The sequence below is a fragment of the Palaemon carinicauda genome, chromosome 1 (assembly GCF_036898095.1).
Source record: "Palaemon carinicauda isolate YSFRI2023 chromosome 1, ASM3689809v2, whole genome shotgun sequence".
In the NCBI taxonomy this organism is placed as follows: Eukaryota; Metazoa; Arthropoda; class Malacostraca; order Decapoda; family Palaemonidae; genus Palaemon; species Palaemon carinicauda.
Window position 1 is genome coordinate 155,822,251 of NC_090725.1, and position 16,371 is coordinate 155,838,621.

Here is a 16,371-nt window from a genome sequence, read left to right on the forward strand (position 1 = left end):
TCTTTAATTGCACAAATTGGCTTATTGAGGAGGTCTTTCAAGATTTTTGCTGATCAATCTATTCTGAAGAAGTGTTTTAATTCTTTCATTTTACCTTGTTTCGAGTATTGTTCTCCTGTCTGGTCTTCAGCTCTTGATTCTCATCTTAATTTGTTGGACAGAAACTCACGGTCTTTTAAATTTCTTATTCCTGATCTAGATATTAATCTTTGGCACCGTCGTTCAATTAGATCATGCATGTTGCATAAGATCTTTTATAATTCTGACCATCCTTTATATTCAGATCTTCCCGGACAGTTCCATCCTGTTCGTAATACTACTGTAGGTATGCAGTTAGTTCTAATAGTCAGGCCTTCCCCATCATGAGGCTTAATACTACACAGCACTCTAGAAGTTTTATTCCAGCTTTGACTATGTTGTGGAACGATCTTTCTAATCGGGTAGTTGAATCAGCAGAGCTTCAAAAGTTGAAGCTCGCAGCGAAAGTTTTTATGTTGAACAGGCTGACATAAGTCACATAAGTCCTTTTATAGTTAATGTATGGCATATCTGTTTTAACGTTGTTAATGTTTTCAGAATATTTTATTTGAATTTTGCAATACTTCCTATATCGTTTATTTTTTTCCTTATTTCCTTTCCTCGCTGGGCTATTTTTCCCTGTTTGAGCTCTTGGGCTTATAGTAACTTGCTTTTCCAACTAGGGTTGTAGCTTGAATAATAATAATAATAATAATAATAATAATAATAATGATAATAATAATAATAATAATAATAATTTTAATTGTTCATTAATTCTCGCGTAGTTTATTTATTTCCTTGTTTCCTTTCCTAACTGCTATTTTTTCCTTATTGGAGCCCTTGAGCTTATAGCATCCTGCTTTACCAACTAGGGATGTAGATTAGCTAATAATAATGATAATAATAATAATAATAATAATAATAATAATAATAATAATAATAATAATAATAATAATAATAATAATAATAATTTTATTTAGCAGAAAAAAAGCTGTTTTCGTCACTATACAAGACTACCATATGACATATAGGTTGCATATAACAACCTTAAGTAGATAACATGACAAAATAAGTTAAAGGAAATAACGGAAATGATAAGGAAAATAAGCCAATTTCAAAGACATCTTTGTCTGACAAGTATAAGATCAACCCCATGGATAACTCGAAAAAAAAATTGATTTTCCTGTATGTAAAGTATGTCATATCCTTGTATTACCAAACCTAACCTAATGTTACTTATATTAATACTCGTTAATTAGTGATAGACTTATAGGTTAAGTTAAGAAATAAAAGGTAGCCTAATTTATGAAAATGCACTTCATTGTAAGCTTCAAAGCCAGTCCTGTTTCTTTCCAATTTCAGTAAGTTGCAAAGATCAGTAATAAATAAGTTAACATCTCTTATTCCGATCCCATAATAAACACATTTTGTTTTGTAAAATAAACTCTGTGTTCTGCACTAGACTTTGTTAATGATATGATGGAAAAACATAAATAAGTAGATAAGAGTGAACCGGATTTTTAGACAAGCAAAACAATCGACGAGTATTAAATATGAAAACCGATTCGAAATTAATGGATCGAGGTGTTTTGGGAGATCAAGATCTTTAGACTTTGCGGAAACCAACGATTATAGCGGTTAAGATGGGAGGGGGGGGGGGGGGGGGGGCGTTGTAAGTTAACAATTATACCATTGAGTAGGGGAGTCTAAGTAATTATTTTTTCCCTCTTGGAGAATACGTGTTCAAACTTAATTTACTTGTTACAATTTTAGATTTATAATTATCCTTAGTTTTAACCTTTAATGGAGTTGGAGGCTTAATGTTGGGGCCCCCTAAATGTGGGGGCTTGGGACATTTGTCCTAAAGGCCTGCCCTAAGTCCGCCCCTGTCCCCAATTATGTTACCGTCAGCTATTACAAAGGAGGTCTTTAATCTAAAGTCTCCATGGCTATTAAACAACTCAAAATAAGTAAAATCTACTTTAATGTCTTATTCCCCGGATAAAGGATTTGGGAAAGAAAATAGCAAAAATGTAACAGTGAAAGAAAATAATAGCCAGAAAATATTAACAACAACTATATTTAAGACTAAATATAAGTATCTACAATACCTCACAAGATTCACAAAAGTCTCACAGTTCACCAGTTTTAATAATGATTTTCAAAAAATCGTATGGTGATGTAGGCCTCTGTTTTATAAGTCTCTGAAGTGAGAGACAGATGATGACAAAACTCGGCTCTGAATTTTAAAGGATTTTCCTGGTTGTTTTTTCAGATATAAAAGATGATAAACAAAAACACAACTTCTGATGATATTCGATCTTCCAATTCTTTTTCTTCTGAATACTGTAGAGTTGTAAATGACGTGCAAAATCCCTGGTCATACCAAGAGTAACTGAAATGTCTCCACAAGAGTTATGTTTACTCTGGATAAAAGATTCAGTTCTCTCCTTAAACTCGGTTTCGTACTTTACATGTGACTCCTAGATCCGTTTTCTATAAAGTTCATGAAAATTCCTGAAGGATTATCTCTCAATACGCACGCCTTGCGAGTGGCAGTGTAGAATAACTTATGAGAAATATCCCCCCCCCCAAAAAAAAAAATTCTATAATACAACGATATCTTTGAGTTACAAATCATTACAATGTTTTAATCTTAACATTAACATATGTTATGTAAAAATAGCGTTCTTCGCAGGTCATATGACATAAAACATGTAATTTTGATATACATGTAACCAAAAGGTTATTCTTTCCAATAGATGTATAGAACTCTACATTTTTTGTTTAGGGAAAGTTTAAAACCATCCTTTCTTTAAGGGATATCTTAACTTTATTTTTGTCCCTGGCTAGTTTCAGTGCAATCCCATTTCAATGGAAATTTGCAGTGCCAACTATTTCCCCTGTTAATGGATGTTTTCAATTTTATCCCTTACATGGAAGGTTTCAAACCTACTACTTTTCAAGGGACGCTTTCAACTCTACTTTCATTTTGGAATGGTTCAAGCCAAACCATCTTTCCAACCATGAGATGATGCATTTAAAAAGGCTGAAGACAAAGAATCAGAAAAACTTTTTCTTGTCCCCCATATACAAGTTGGACAGTGAGAGTCATAGGCAAGCAGAAGATTCTATACCCGTCACAAAAGAAGTTACAGCTGCCTCACTCCTGAGATATCTTGACTTCCTTTGCCAACCATGTAGGGGTTCCACTAAAATTGCAAACTGAATAGTTGTTGATTTAGAAGAGGGGTAATAAGAATGATTAACTCCTAAAGATTGATTGATTTATTGAATATGAAATATATAACTCATCACTGGAGTGATATGTCCTACTGAAGCAACTATGATAGCTAATTTAGTGCAACCTGGTTGGCTCACATTTTGATTCCATTGCAATAGTTATGTTAAAAACCTAGTCTCACTAAACATTCTTCTTAAGCATAACAAAAAATATTCCTGATGCTATATACTGTACTTAACAGCCTCTTCTACAAACATTAAAAAATCTTAATCAATCACTATCACTCTTGCATCAATCAATTCTGTTCGATTACTTTAATTTTATTTAAAACTCTTCAAAAATGGTTGATCAATCGACCGTGACTATATTGATTTCAAAGATCATCATCATCATCATCATCATCATCATCATTATCATAATAATAATAATAATAATAATAATAATAATAATAATAATAATAATAAAAACCAAATGGAAACCTTATGTCCCCCATTTGATTGCCATTATTTTTCATACTATATCATAATCTACATCACCTGTTCACTGATATATTTTATCTTCACGATTATGTTACATTATATCAATACATCATATTTCAACACTATCCACAAGTCCCAAAACTATTTCTTATATTCACTACACATATCACATCTCTAATGTTGCCTATTATATATTCACTACATACTATATCATATCTTCACATTCTTATCACATTTTGATTATATATCACATTTTCAAAAAATTATGTCAATACTATTCGCTACTATTCTCTTACTTCCAATGCCTACAACATGCCTCGAATATAACAATATTAATCATCTTCAATGTAGTAGGTTGGCCAGGGCACCAGCCGCCTGTTGAGATACTACCGCTAGAGAGTTATGGGGTCCTTTGACTGGACAGACAGTACTACAATGGTTCCTTCTCTCTGGTTACGGTTCTTTCTCTTTGCCTACACATACACCGAATAGTCTAGTCTAGTCTTTACAGATTCTCCTCAGTCCTCATACACTTGACAACACTGAGATTACCAAACAATTCTTCTTCGCCTAAGGGGTTAACTACTGCACTGTAATTGCTCAGTGGCTACTTTCCTCTTCGTAAGGGTAGAAGAGACTCTTTAGCTAAGGTAAGCAGCTCTTCTAGGAGAAGGACACTCCAAAATCAAACCATTGTTCTCTAGTCTTGGGCAGTGTCATAGCCTCTGTACCATGGTCTTTCACTGTCTTGGGTTAGAGCTCTCTTACTTGGGGGTACACTCGGGCACACTGTTCTATCTAGTTTCTCTCCCTTTGGTTTTGTTGAAGTTTTTATTGTTTATATAGGAAATATTTATTTTAACGTTGTTACTGGTCTTAGAAATATTCAATTTTCCTTGTTTCCTTTACTCACTGGGCTATTTTCCTTGTTGGGATCCCTGGGCTTATAGCATCCTGCTTTTCCCACTAAGGTTGTAGCTTAGCATTTAATAATGATAATAAAGATAATAATAATAATAATAATTTCACTATTCATTTTATCAATTTTAATATTTTATTTATTCTAATACCGTGTGCATCATATACTGATATCGTCTTTAATCTAAGGAATAAAGAATTGCACTGAAGATATTAACAATTAGTGAAATGTGAAGATAATAGTAAAGATATAAAGATTAGTAGATAATGATATATAAGCCCACTACTTTATTCCATTTTCACTTTATATGCATTTATATACTGTATATATATATATATATATATATATATATATATATATATATATATATATATATATGTCATCGTTTATCATTAACCAGTTTATTTTCAAACTGATTCTTTTCAGAGTGCTCTTGCGAAGTCAAAAATTATCATTGGAGGTCAATACTGAGGTTAGAAATGCTATACTCGGCCTATAGTGGGTTATTAAGATACTCAAGACGATTGACAAAGAAACAACAAAGATGCAGCCATGTACTCATAGTATTGTACTGGGCCTAATTTTGCTTCCAGTAGCATATAGGATACGAAAATTTATTGTGTAGAAGTTAGGCTATAAGTGCATGAAGAATAATAGTAATAAATAGAGTATGCAGATGCAGAAAACACGAATTCATATTGAATAAACGCAAAATCATATAGGAATAGCCATGCATAGCATATTAAGCACTCGGTAAACAAAAGGTGTGAAATATTTGACAATTCTATCAAAGGCAAATTCATTTTCCACCTGCAGCGTTTCTCTTACTTCTCAATTAACTCTCTGTTATGTTCTTCAACTTGAACGGTAACTGAAGTTCTACTGAAACATAGAATAATAACCATAAAGTAACACAATCTTATAAGCTTAAATTTCTAAATATGATAACAATCTCTTACTCAAATATAGACATATTATACATTATTATACTTTATTCAGGAGAGAGAGAGAGAGAGAGAGAGAGAGAGAGAGAGAGAGAGAGAGAGAGAGAGAGAGAGAGAGAGAGAGAGAGAGAACATTGGTCTAGATATGCTTGACTGTCGGTGACAAAATAGGACCCCGATTTGATGTTGGCGCTACTCTTGTTTTATATAAGTACTCTATTAAACGCCCTCTGCTAAATTATAAACCTTGCCTGATGGTATTAGAGGGCGCATTAGAAACCGACTCCTTAATGAAGGCATATCGGTGCCAAAGAAGATTCTTAGTGTTTATGAATCCGTATCAATAGACGAGAGACGAAACATTTTTAGTCATCCAAACATTTAAACAAGATCTTAGATGTAAATATAGAATTTAACTGAAAAGAGCCCCTTATTTTATGCTGAACAGGTTTTCTTGTAACTACGCGGCCCTATTCAACCGGTGTTTTGAAGTGATATCGATAAAAAAATGAGAAGACAGAAGTGATAGCAGCATAAAAAGCTAGTTTTCACGCAAGTGGGCCATGTTAGTGGGCGTTATATTGCTTTATAAGGTTTAGTTCTCTTTCGGTCGTCACAGGTAGCAGCTTGTCTCCTCCCGATACACCATGAAATTACTACTGTTGCTTTCGCTAGTTGCTTTCTCCCTTGTGGGTAAGTACAAACTCTCATAGTCCTTTTCAGGTACGAGGAGATGATCATATCTTAATTGATTTCATACAGCTTGTGTATTTAGTGTGGAAGATATGTTTAAAAAAATATATATTTACAATAAAAAAGGTTTTTTTTTTAATAAAGGATGCTTCGTTGACAGTTTTGATTAAAACGGTCTTATGAAAACGTTTGCCTCTTGTATTGACTTTTAATAACAGGAATTCATTCAATAGCTACCAATCATGAACCAAATATTTATGGTCTTTATTCGTAATCAATGGACTTTTATCATTGGCATTGTGATCTATTTGTAGTCCTTCCAGTATAGATACTTTTTTCTTTTAGGTTTGAAGTTAAACTTTTGAATTTCACTTTGTATAATCAAAGGTTTATTAATCCTAAAAGAATCATAAAATATTTATTCCGTATTTTAGATCTGGAGGCTTATTCGTGGAGGTACTTTGAGTCCATTCATGTAGCCTACATTATATTCGTTGCATTCTCGTGTGGCTAAGTAGGCCCACACTGAATCTTTTATTTTCGGTGCATTCCGAACATTACCCCATGAAAGGATGCAGTCAATTCGAAATACCTTTTACCAAGAGAATATCTCACCCTAGTCCGTATTCTTTTCATCATAAGAGGAAGCTTCTCATCTTGATTTATCTATTTCCTTTCTTTTGATGTGATGACAAACCTCCTCCAAGATTGAGGGAAGTGCCTCATCCCCATAACCCTTACAATTTCTTTTCCATAAGTAGTCTTCTTCATTTTGTTGCCAGTAATGAGTACCTTTGATAAGAATGTTGTCCAAAACCACACTAAAATCTTAGTGCTGTTCTGCTAATGTACAAACCAAACGAACCCAAAACATAACTTTGCTGGTGAAAATAAAACATATATATGTGATTATATAAACAATTGCTTTTGATAAGATTAACTGACAGCGAGGCAAAGTTTCAGATCTAATAGCTTCCTATTTCGGTGCCTTTTCTCACACACCAGAGGCGAAATACTTGGTCTGTTACTTCAGCTCGTGGGCTACGTACAGACCTGATGCTGGCAAGTTCACCATAGAAGACAACGATCCCGATCTGTGCACTCATCTCGTTTACGCCTTCGCCGGACTTGGCTGGAACAATGAGATCAGGGTATGTGTCCATAACGCCAACTACCTTCTAGTTTATTCTCATCTCATGCAATGGAGACTTTGTAATGCATATAAGTATTTTGGAAATGAGACAGGATAAAAAAAAAAAAGAATCGGTAAAATTGAATTATTTGTCTGTTTAAAGACACCTGTGCGTTTGTTATCAAAAGTTTATGGACAAAGAGGTTTGAAAGAACTGAGGCATAAACTCCCATAGGTTTTTAATTCTCTCTCCTTCTCTTTTATACTAATCGATCTCTTAGAATTGTGGGATATTTTCATAATCTCCCATCATTGTTCATATATGATTGCAAATAGCCATTAATTACTTAGAGAGAGAGAGAGAGAGAGAGAGAGAGAGAGAGAGAGAGAGAGAGAGAGAGAGAGAGAGAGAGTATTTGTTCAATTATGTGCTTATGTTTTTTGCTTAACGTGAATGTCGTAAAGGAGTAATTATCGACAAAACATTTATCCAAAGATTTATGAAGAAAACTCATCGCCTTCTCCCTCCCTCAGGTGTTGGATCCCTACAATGACCTTTGCGAAAACTACGGCAAATGCGGCTACAATCGTTTCACCAACCTGACCCTGCAGAATCCCAACCTTAAAACCACCTTAGGTGTTGGTGGGTGGAATGAAGGGTCCACAAAGTACTCTGAGGTATGTTTCTTGTTGTCCTTTTGATAAGTTACAGTTATCTTTTGCTTTTCTCCCCGTAATCTTGCCTCGGTAACTATGCCATTTTGGATCCACTGGGGAATTTAGTTTCTCGATGAAGATGAATTATTCATTAGAATTAGTCTGCTAAATAAGTATGGATATGTTGTAATACGAAATAAATGTTATGGGACGTTCTAAAGGCAGAAAACGTAAACGCAAAACAAAATACGAGTATATAACTCTTACCTTTCGTACCATACATGTTCTGTGGATTCTTCAGATGGCAGCCGATCCCGCCAAGAGAAAGACTTTCGTCGACTCTTCAATTAAGCTGCTTAAAGAGCATAACTTCGATGGTCTGGACATGGATTGGGAATACCCTACGCAAAGAGGAGGAAAACCAGAGGATTACGTAAGTTTACAAAAAGAAAAAAAAGAAAAAATAAAGAAAAAATCTTTTTTTTCTTCATTTTGCCATGTCTTCGAGACAAAACCTAAACGTGAAGGAAAGGCCCCAATGATCCATTTACTTCAGAACAGGTAAAAAAGAGATAGAACAAAACCTTAACCAGCATACACGAATCTGTGGCGTCTATGATAAATAGATATGTTTTACAGGTTAATTACATCAGCCTGATGAAAGAGCTGTACGAAGCCCTTCACGCCGAGGGCATGATCCTCACAGCTGCAGTGTCTGCTGGCAAGGCCACCATCGATCCAGCCTACAACATCCCCGAGTTGTCCAAATACATCGACATCCTTCACCTCATGACCTACGACCTGCACGGAAGCTGGGAACCTTATACACACCACCACTCTCTTCTCTACCCTCATCCTGAGGACACAGGAGACAATCTCTATCTCAATCAGGTAGGATAACAACAAACCTCTAAGAAAAATGATAGGACCATATTTGAGGAATATGTAACTTTTAGGAGTTAAAAACATACACTTATTATGTTTATTGATACATACTCGTAAGAAATAAACGTTTTAACCTTTACTTTTTTGAAAATAAAAGTTTCTCCTTACTTTATAGAACTTTAAGACAAGTCTTTGAAAAATGAAGGAATGAGTTTGACTTAATTAGGTCTACATTTAGATAACTACAAAAATTATCCATCAACAGACTGTTTTGGTTCAGGCCTAATGTGTCTCCATAGGACATAGATAGCAAACATCCAAGGCAGGTTCATTTATCATAAACAGAATGCATATATTGACTAAGAGTGATTAAGGAAATACATTTATAAGCCTTGGGAAGAGCTATTTAGGCATCTATAAAAGATTCCTTTTTTTTTTCGATAGAAAGATGAATTTTGCAACTTTGTTAATGTTACTAGGTAGTATTAGCGAAGTTAAAAGACAAAAGCCTTTAGATGTCAAAACCTAGCATTTGGGTATGTCCTACTATTCTTTCCTTTTTTTTCTTCTTTCCCGTCCTTGCTTCCAGTACACAATTTCCCTCAAGTCACGAGACTGGCTCTTTTCTTTCTCGCTTCATCTCGAGCTAGTACTCAGAAATTTCCTTGCTTTCAGGACTTTGCTGTCAATTACTGGATTGAAAAGGGAGCGCCAAAGGACAAACTTGTGATGGGTATCCCTCTGTATGGTCGCACCTTCAGATTGAAGAATGACCAAGACACTGGTATCTATGCTGAAGCTCCTGGACCTGGCGGCGCTGGACCTTACACTAGGGAGGCAGGATTCATGGGTTACAATGAGGTCTGTTTTCACTGTACTGAATCTATCAAAGAATCTTAATCGAGCTTACTTTTTTCTTGATGATTCATCTAGCTGTTAATATTGTACTATTCATTGGCTACTTGGGCCGTCACGGTGCATATCATAATGAACATTTTAAGAATTCATGATTTGCATTGATGTGCTGTTGATTAATCAATGTAGCTTTCTGCCAGCCCCAAATCCTGTGAAATGAGCAATTACATAAATTTGCTAATAAATTTCAGATTTGTGAGTTCCAGGCAAAGGAGCCATGGACAGTTGTTCATGATCCAGCCTTGAACGAACCTTATGCCTACTACATTCCTAACAACAACTTCTGGGTTGGTTATGAAGACGTTGATTCTGTTGGAGTCAAGGTAGGCCTACTATTATATGCAAATTGTTTGTTTGTGAAATGAACAATGTCCTTACATAATCAAGCTTTCGCTTTATTTGAGGATATAATACTACTTATCATTTTGTTTTTTATCTCAATTTCCTCTTTTACCTCACAGATTCTTTCAATATCATACTGATACTGCTAATTCTTTACTACTTTTGATATATCTACTAGATATTCTTTCAACCCAGTATTACTGGCATCGGACAATGTAGAGGCATTTCATTAATAGCAACCCTTTTAATATGCTAAGAGTAAAATAATTTCATCGTCTTCTGTAGGCTCAATACACACTGGATCAAGGAATTGCTGGAGCGATGGTCTGGAGTGTGGAGACAGACGACTTCCACGGCACCTGTCACGGAAGCCCATTCCCCCTCCTCCACAAGATCAAGGCAACTCTTGGCAACTAATTTCTTAAGAAGAAGAATCAACCAAGCTGTGGAGGAATGCGGTGCATTAGGAGCGCGATGTTACCGAGCCTTCATCCTCTCTAGTTAAAAGAAAAAATAAAACACTTAAATTATTATAAACGAGTTACGGATATTTTACAAACCTCCCACTGATATGAAATATTAATTAATTTAGGAAAAAATCTAAAACTGATGTTCAACTATAAACAAAAAAGGTACTTATCAAGGCTCTGGGAGGATTATTAAGAAGGAGAGTATTGTATAAAGTAATGTTTATAAATTTGAGATTTTGGTTGATAATAAACTTGACTAACCGCTATTGCGAGTCTTCCAGAGTTTTTCTGTTTTATTTTTTTAATGTGGACCAAAGATTATAAAACGAAATCTACACTTGTAATAACCACATATATTTCCATGTGCAATTAATCAATCAGTGTTATGGCCAAAAGATCTTCATAAATTTTTCATGAACAATATTTTACATAAAAGTCACATTACCACAATCCTAATTGAGTGTCAATTTTAAACATAACTGCAATTATCAAATGACTGCAAACCAGATCTCAATATAATTCAAAACTGAAAGAGAATAACTTTCTCTGACAACATGGATAGAAAAAACTTTGCTTTTTTTATTATATTGTGTATACAATATAATAAAATACATGTCAAATGACGCAAAGAGACGATTGTATATCATGCAAAGCACGATAAATTATATCCAGCTTACTACACGTGCCGATCAAGTAAAGCTGTTAAACATAGTTCTCTAAGGAGATAGCAACAAGCATGAAATATGATTAACAGGATATGCCTCTCGTTTAAAAAAAACACATGAAACAAATCATTAAGTTTCCTAATTTCTGTCTTGAAATGCTTTACCTATTGGTTGTAGGCCACTGTGATTTATGAACATGTACTGGATCAAAGAAATTTTCTTAAGAAAACTTCTTATGAATAAGTTACTAGGGCAGCAAATTAACTCCAAAATTTATCTCTAAAAATAAGACTCAAATGAGACCGAGACATCGCTCAATGAGATTGTTTACATAATGGTGATAAGGTCACCAAAAGTTGTTTGGAAGAAATTTAAAAAAGTTATAGAAAAGTTAGAGAGACTTCTTACTTTTCATATCAATAAGCTAAGACTAGGAATTTCTTAAGAAACCGAAAGCCGCAGGAACAAGCTTAGTCAGGGCTTCAGCCATCATCTTTGCCTGTATGGCAATTATTCAGGAATCTGACAGAACTAATTCAATCTTCTGGCTGTCGTAAATTGGGAGATCGGTGCTCGAAATTATTAAAAATCAAGCGAGGTCCATTTAGTTTGATACATTGTCCCACAGATAAGCTCAGATAAGCAGCCAAAACACTTCGCAATTTAGGTATTTTGGGAACATAAAAGAGATTATAAATGCCAGATAACACAATTGCTCCCAGGTTTTTTATTCAGTATACATTTATGCACAATTCTGTGCATCTATATAGATATTATATCGTTCTCTCCTGCGTCCCGTAGGATGGTAGTGCCATTATTGCACCTCAAGTAGTGCAGCCTACCCCACACCCATTAATTATAACTCAGCTTCTTTACGACAGTACTATGGTCTTTGTTGTGGTCCCTCTTCGTGCCCTACTGCCAGCAGTACCTACAAGAACTGCTCATCTTTTTCATTGGTCCAAAGCAGTCAAATGACCTACCAGAAAAGTCAAGTGTCAAATCTGTTGCCATTTTGGACACTTCAATGTGTTACAGGGAAAAAAGATGACTTCTTGTAGGCTGTAGTTCCTACAAAACAATATTCCTCTTGGTCATTGATCCAAAACAGTTAAATGTCCTGCCACCAAAATCTGATGTCAAAGTTGTCACCATACCGGACACATTGATATGAGTTGCAGGGAAAAGGATAGTTGCCAAAATGGATCTTCAAGCAATAGAGCTTATCCTAAAATTTCACCAAGACTCAAAAGGGATATTTTTCTTGTACTGCCTCTAAGATATCAAAACCAATTTGTGTCCTTCTCTTATCCAGATGTTACCAGATGCAGTTGGGCAGCAACATCTTGAAAGCTTAGGCATACCCATGAACAGCCTATGACCTCATTTGACAGATGACGAGGACCGTGGTGGATGGATATCAAAAGGCATCTGCTCTTGGTACATTCCAACTACCCTCGCTCTTGGCAAGCAACTCTGTTCTTCTGGAATTCAAATCCATGAAAGTATCCAGACTCTTCTCCTTTGGTATGGTCATTGTCAAGAGTTGGTCATAATATTTCCAGTCCAGACTTCCCTTAGCCAATTTTGGAAATCAATCATATTAACAGAAGTAATTAGCTACCTTTCATAGTCACTTAGTTGCCTTTGGCTGACAGTGAATACTTCCTCCATGAATTCAATGCTATGTTGATCTACAAAGAATATTTTAAGTCAGGTCTTCTTAAACCTATGGTAGGCCCTCTCATGAAAATCCACCTTCTATCATTAACACTCCAAAAAAGATCCCTTTTGACTTTAAGGACCTGGTCAAGGTAGAACTTGAATCCAGGAGAGCAAATGGAATAATCAAGCTTACTAGTGACAACCATTAAGTTCGTTATCAACCCCTTGTCATCGTTGCCATTAATGGGCTAGGAGTATGCATTACTGTTGACCTCTCAGAGCTGAACAGCCAAGCTTCCCACGCACCCACAGTTAATCCTCATCTTTTGCTACTATCAGTGATATGAACCTGAAGACTAATGCCTTCTGCGGGTACTAGGAAATGGATTTTGCCAAAGAGGACTAACTTTTAACTACCTTCATTACACCACAAGGTTAGTTCAAATACAGCTGAGGGCTGATGGCTTTTGCAACTACTGGTGATGCCCTCTGCCTGCAAGATAATATGGCCTTGACATTATCAATCATTGTTTTAAAATTATCAATGATATCCGCCTTTATAATGAACACTACCTTGCACATCTTCAACATATCTACGAGTTACTAACCAGTTGCTACAAGTTTAGGATCACCCCAAATAAGGATAGTTTATAATTGCTACATCTACAGTACCTTGACTTTATGTGGATACACTCTCAGAAGAAGGACTATTGGCTGATCAAAAGAAAGACACTGCTATGAGGGATTCACTGCCCCTGCTAATCTGACCGACCTCAGATCGTTTATAGGCCTGGTCAACTAGCTGGGGGACTTCACCCCTGACATCTCCACTCCCACGCAGATAAGACCAAAACGAGCATTTGGTTGGAGGCTGAATCAGGATGAAATCTTCCGATGCATTAAGTTGGCCCTCATCTGTCCACCAGTTCTTACCGGCTTTAACCCGGGCCTTCCCATCAACCTCCAGGAAGATGCCTCACACCTTTAAAGTCTAGTTCAGTATGGCTCCCGGTTCCTCATTAACGCCAAGAGTCATTATACCACTATTGAGATGGTGAGGTTGGTCATTGTTTTAGAAGTTTTGAAATACAGGCTGTATTCAGCAGGCTTACAAATCTTTAGTATAATGATATATAGCTTCCCTGCTTACCTGTCTTAAACCACTATTCGCTGAAAATCTTAGAATAGAAGATTTGTACTTACCTCCTCACAGCTGTGCTGGCAAGATACTCTGCATACGTGATGCCCTGTCACAAACTCCAGTCAGCCAACCTCCACCCAAGGACAAAATCTCAGGTGGTTCTTCTGCCGGTCATCTCTTGACTGATGTGGCTGTGAATGCAATCACCTATACGGAGGAGGTTCAAGTTAAAGATACTGTGTCTCCAGAGTGTGTTTCCTTAATTGCATTACCTTAGGATACACTTCCAATGAATAAGACCTTCACATCTCCTTGATCTCATTCTGGAGGCTATGTGATGATCTCTACTCTAACAACAATCTCATTCTGTATGGATTAAGAGTTAAAGTTCCTGCCATCCTCTACCACTACACCTTGTCTCATCTACATAACAGCCACAGAGCTGTGGAAACAACCAACTCTTGAGCGAGGCAGAGAGTTTTCTGGCCTGGCATCAACTCTAACCTTACCAGCACCATTCAAGCTACTGGGCTATGTCAGACATTTCAGCTAAGTCTAAAGCAGAAATCACAATCAGCAATTAAGTGTCACAATATATACGTGACTAAGTTATCAGGGTCATTGGGTCCAATGTATTTTATAGAAATTTGTTTAAAAGTTGCTTTTCACATTCGACATGATAAGTGATTATTACAATTCTTTTATCCGTACAGAAATTTACTGCAAAAAAAAGAAGAAAAAAAAAAAAAAACTCTTTAGACTTCTCACCATGAGTTCTGAGATAATTATTTTATCTTATTTTCAACAGAATATTTGTACATATATAGGACATCATTTATTATAATAGCTTGTGGTGAATTCTTAAAACTATCATAAATCTTCTAAAGATATTTTATCTAAATTCCAACAGAAAAATAAGACGCAATATTCTCTATATCACAAAAATACCAGTTCATTTTTACATATAAAACAAATTTTTTACCTGTTAATATGAATCTCTACAAATAAAGGACATGTTCCAAATTCTAAAAGGTTCAGATAAATACAAAACTGGTATAGGTATAAAACAAGAGGATATCCATATTTCATAACATGATAAAGGAGAATGATCTATTTTCAAACTAAAACACAGATCATAGCAATAAGTCGAAAGCTTAATATCCCAACAATCAAATAAGTAAACTGCTGCTACTTTCACTCAATCTGCGGGGTAGTTTGCTCCAATGTCGTTCTATCTTAGAAAATTCCACTTGAACCTTGCAGTTCTAGAGTTCTATAGCCTATCTAATAATTCTGAGTCTCTTAATCTCTTATTTATGGAAGTACGAAAGGAGCATTCTGTCTGTCTGGTCTTCATGCCTACCACTATCCCTCATCTAACAGGCCAAATGCCTTAATGTGTCTTCTCAAACTATTTTTATCAAAAGTCTCTTCTTCCATCAAACACTTTCCCTTCTTCTCCCAATACAATTCACAAAATCCCTCTTCACTCCCTACTTTACTATGTGCCTAAAACACCTCCATCTTGACTGTTATCGCATTAGTAATGTCAACTACCCCAGCACTTCGACGTTCTTTTATTTGTTATTCTGCGGGTCTCAAAATACTCTGGTATAGTCATCTGTTTACTGCATGTTCTGTTCCACTTTCCTTCTTAATATCCATATGCATGAGCTATACAGTACACCATCCGTGGACTGATTTTAATTTCAATAGGTATTCTTTTTTCATACAATACTACCCATGACAGGCTTTCTTTATACCACCTATGGTTAACAACTTCCCTCCTAGCTTACAACAAATCTCAAGTATCTGAATTTCTTCCTGTCAACTACACAGTAGTCGTCGTACTTAAATTAAGGAGTTGGAAATATGCTATTTTCAGGGGCCGTGCCTCTCGTTCCTTCATTCAATGCATCAGTTTAGAAAAAAAGTCTTGTTCAAGTCGATTGTAAGTAACATCTGTGCACTTACTAAAGTCTTTTTTTCATAAACTCTCTAATGGTGTTCATTCCACGACCTTTAGTTTGGTCGCATATTATTTACAAGAGCAGTCAAAAGAGCTTCAGGATTAGTGTAGTTGTGTGTAGATTTCCTGTTGTGTTCTATTAACCTGAGGAGTTATCTCACTTTAATTTTGATCTTTCTTGATGATGCATCTTAAATCTCCTTCAGTATTGTTTCATACAAGGCCATTTCATT

The 16,371-nt window shown here is 35.6% G+C and overlaps 1 protein-coding gene across 2 annotated transcripts; it reads left to right on the forward strand.

Moving 5' to 3' along the window:
• The first annotated feature begins 6,139 nt into the window (after positions 1-6,139).
• LOC137652494 (acidic mammalian chitinase-like) lies at positions 6,140-10,980 on the forward strand. 2 transcript variants are annotated; one of them, XM_068385949.1, is made up of 8 exons: positions 6,140-6,297; positions 7,303-7,448; positions 7,964-8,107; positions 8,388-8,519; positions 8,726-8,977; positions 9,647-9,832; positions 10,078-10,209; positions 10,514-10,980. In XM_068385949.1, exons 1-8 carry the CDS (start codon positions 6,252-6,254, stop codon positions 10,643-10,645), a joined length of 1,170 nt encoding a protein of 389 aa, XP_068242050.1. In that variant the 5' UTR covers positions 6,140-6,251; the 3' UTR covers positions 10,646-10,980. The 2 variants fall into 2 exon arrangements, with proteins under 2 accessions (XP_068242050.1, XP_068242041.1); XM_068385940.1 differs by having other exon boundaries at positions 6,237-6,297; positions 7,255-7,448.
• Positions 10,981-16,371: the final 5,391 nt, after the last annotated feature.